The following is a 2,634-nucleotide window of genomic DNA, read 5'->3' as shown; positions in this document are numbered from 1 at the left end:
ACACATCATCAGATTCATTTTGCAGCAGCAACAGCTCGTCAACACGCATTGGCCAGCAGGCGGCGTTTCCAGTTCCACATGCAGGTCGGGCGTCAATGGCATTGCCCATGGGCGTGCACATGAACCCGGCGCAGGATGGCCCGCCTTTAGGCAGGGCTAGGGATGCAAGCCTTTGAGTCCCGTTCTGTCCCATCACGATCTCATAGTTCCAAAAGCGCGAGCTAATCCCCCGCCCGCAAAGAATGCCCACAACCAAAACATGCTGGGCTCAACAGATCGCTCTCCAGCAGCAGCAGCAAGTGGCGCAAAACCAGCAGATGCAGCAAGGTGGACACCGGGCCAGCCGGTGCACATGAGCGCCCAGCAGATGCAGAGCCTCCAGCAAGCACAGATCGCTGCTCTACAGGCACAGCAACAGGGCCACCAGCAGGCACAGCAGCAGCAGCAGCAACAACAGCAGCAACAGCAGGCTCAGCAGCAACAGGCCCAACAACAGCAGGCTCAGCAACAGGCCCAACAGGCCCAGCAGCAGCAGCAGCAACAGCAGCAGCAGCAGCAACAGCAACAGCAACAGCAGCAACAAGGCCAGCCTCCGCAACAGCAGCAGCAGCCCGGTGGGCCGCAGCCTCAACAGCAGACACCGCAACAGCAGGCGGCCCAACCCGCCGGACCGCAGTCTGCGGGTCACCCCACACCGTCGCAGACGCCCGGCCCCCAGCCAAATCAGCAGCCTCAGCCTCCCCAAGCCCAGAACCAGGCGCAAGGTCCTCAGCCGGGGCAGCAGCCCCAGCAGCAATTGAACCCTGCACAGCAGCAGGCTCAACACGCGGCAGCGCAGGCCGTCATGGCCAACAACATGGCCCTGGCCCAGCAGCAAGCGCAGGCTCAGCAGGCGAGGAGGGAAGGAATGAAGGGGCACTGCTTACTGAAGCTCATGCAGTTCAGCGAGCACCTCAGCGGCTTTTCCCGTAAGGACGTTGGCCGGCAAGACGCGAAGGACAATCGCTAATATGACAAACTCTAGGGATCACGAGGCAAGGATGATTTGTCGTACTGGAACATGTTTGTCAACCAATTCTTCTCTACGAAAGGCGTGTTCCGACACTCTGTTCATATCACCGACCACGAGGATCCGTCGGATAAGCAGTACGAAATCTCGTACCCCGGCACTCGCGCGATACTTCCACACCCATTTCGACAGCGGCGTCAGGAACATGCAGTGGTTCATGAAAAAGGCCACCACTGACCGCCCACTCCCTGGCGATGGACACTGGATCGAGAACACAAAGTCGAGCCTGGTGTACTGGTTCGACAATGGATCACACGTAAGTTTGCTCTTGGCCTGGAGGCCATGCCGCACCCGAGATTAACATGAATCCACAGCTTGTCGCGACTGGTACTGTGCGAGCCCATTTCGACCACGAGCAAAAGATTGAGCTCTTTGAGTTTGTCACGAGTGGCCACGAGGAATACATTTCTCGGAAATCTGTTATCGAATCAGCGAAACCCGCACACAACTGGGTCAAGGAATGGCACAAGGTCAATTCGCAAGACTCGAAGACGTCGCCAGAAATGAGCAAGAAGGGCAAGGCAAGGCCATTGAAGTCGCCGCAAAACCCACCCCCAGAAGCCTTGGTGGATCTCCCTGAATCCTCCGTTAAGAGGGGCATGGGTGTTACGGAGGAAGTCTTCCAGTTCCTCGAGGTATGGATCCCCGCGGGCTCTGCAGTAGAGGGTTGGCACTAACCAGGATGTGCAGATCGTTGAGGTTTTCGGCCAGATGAACCCGCTGTTTGGCTTCTCTCACAGCCACCCTGGCATGCGCCCCTACCTCGCCCTCGAGCAATACGTCAACCAGATCAACAGCCAACCCCAGCCTAACATGAATGGTCAGCCTATGCAGCAAGGGCCGCCACGCACCCCGGGTTTCGGGCAGTTCCCGGTCCCGCAAATGCCGCCAGGGGGCGTGGGAGCGAGCCCTGCCCAGCCGCACATGCAGCTCCCTGGATCGCCTCACATCATGGGTAGCCCGGCGCAAATTCAGATGCAGGCACCCGGTATGCAGCTGCAGCAGAGCCAACAAGGCACAAGCTCGAGCGGGCCGAGCGCCAACACGTCACCGGCATCCAACAAGAGGAGACGCCCATCAGGGGTCAAGACGGAGGACGATGGTTCCTCGGCGCCAACGCCACAGTCGGGACCTGGTGGGCAGGTGAACGGCGTCGGCAACAAGGGCAAGCCTCCCACGCCGAGAATGCCCAAGCGAGTCAAGGGCAACCCCGCGTGATGATGTGGCAAGGCGTATTCAATTTGAACATGATGTAGTCAATGTCATTGACAACGCACGACACGGTAGCGCCTCGTCTATTACAGCATGCCGACGTCTCGCGTCGACTCTCTCGGATTCCAGGCCTGAGTACACCGTCCGTTGCTTCCGGCGAAGCATTCCAGCAATTCCTCATGGCCGGCAATCCACGATCCTACTTACTCTTGGGTCATTGATCACACAAAACCACGAGTCAAGAAGAAAAAAACACACACACCTACCTCCCAACCAACATGGCGATTATATCAAGTCTCGCGCCCACTCTATCAAGACGCAACTAGGGTCAATTCGACCGCATGACGAATAGC

At 58.2% G+C, this 2,634-nt stretch overlaps 1 protein-coding gene across 1 annotated transcript; it reads left to right on the top strand.

The window, feature by feature from the left end:
- Positions 1-259: 259 nt before the first annotated feature.
- On the top strand, positions 260-2,287 carry VDBG_03047 (PTAB; the record flags this gene model as incomplete). Its single annotated transcript, XM_003006862.1, has 5 exons — positions 260-968; positions 1,035-1,146; positions 1,202-1,325; positions 1,384-1,704; positions 1,760-2,287. The coding sequence occupies 5 exons, from the start codon at positions 260-262 to the stop codon at positions 2,285-2,287; spliced, it is 1,794 nt and encodes a 597-aa protein (XP_003006908.1).
- Positions 2,288-2,634: the final 347 nt, after the last annotated feature.

Source organism: Verticillium alfalfae, genomic scaffold (assembly GCF_000150825.1).
Source record: "Verticillium alfalfae VaMs.102 supercont1.3 genomic scaffold, whole genome shotgun sequence".
NCBI lineage: Eukaryota > Fungi > Ascomycota > Sordariomycetes > Glomerellales > Plectosphaerellaceae > Verticillium > Verticillium alfalfae.
Note: the sequence above shows the minus strand (reverse complement) of the source record. Positions and strands in the feature narration are given on the sequence as shown.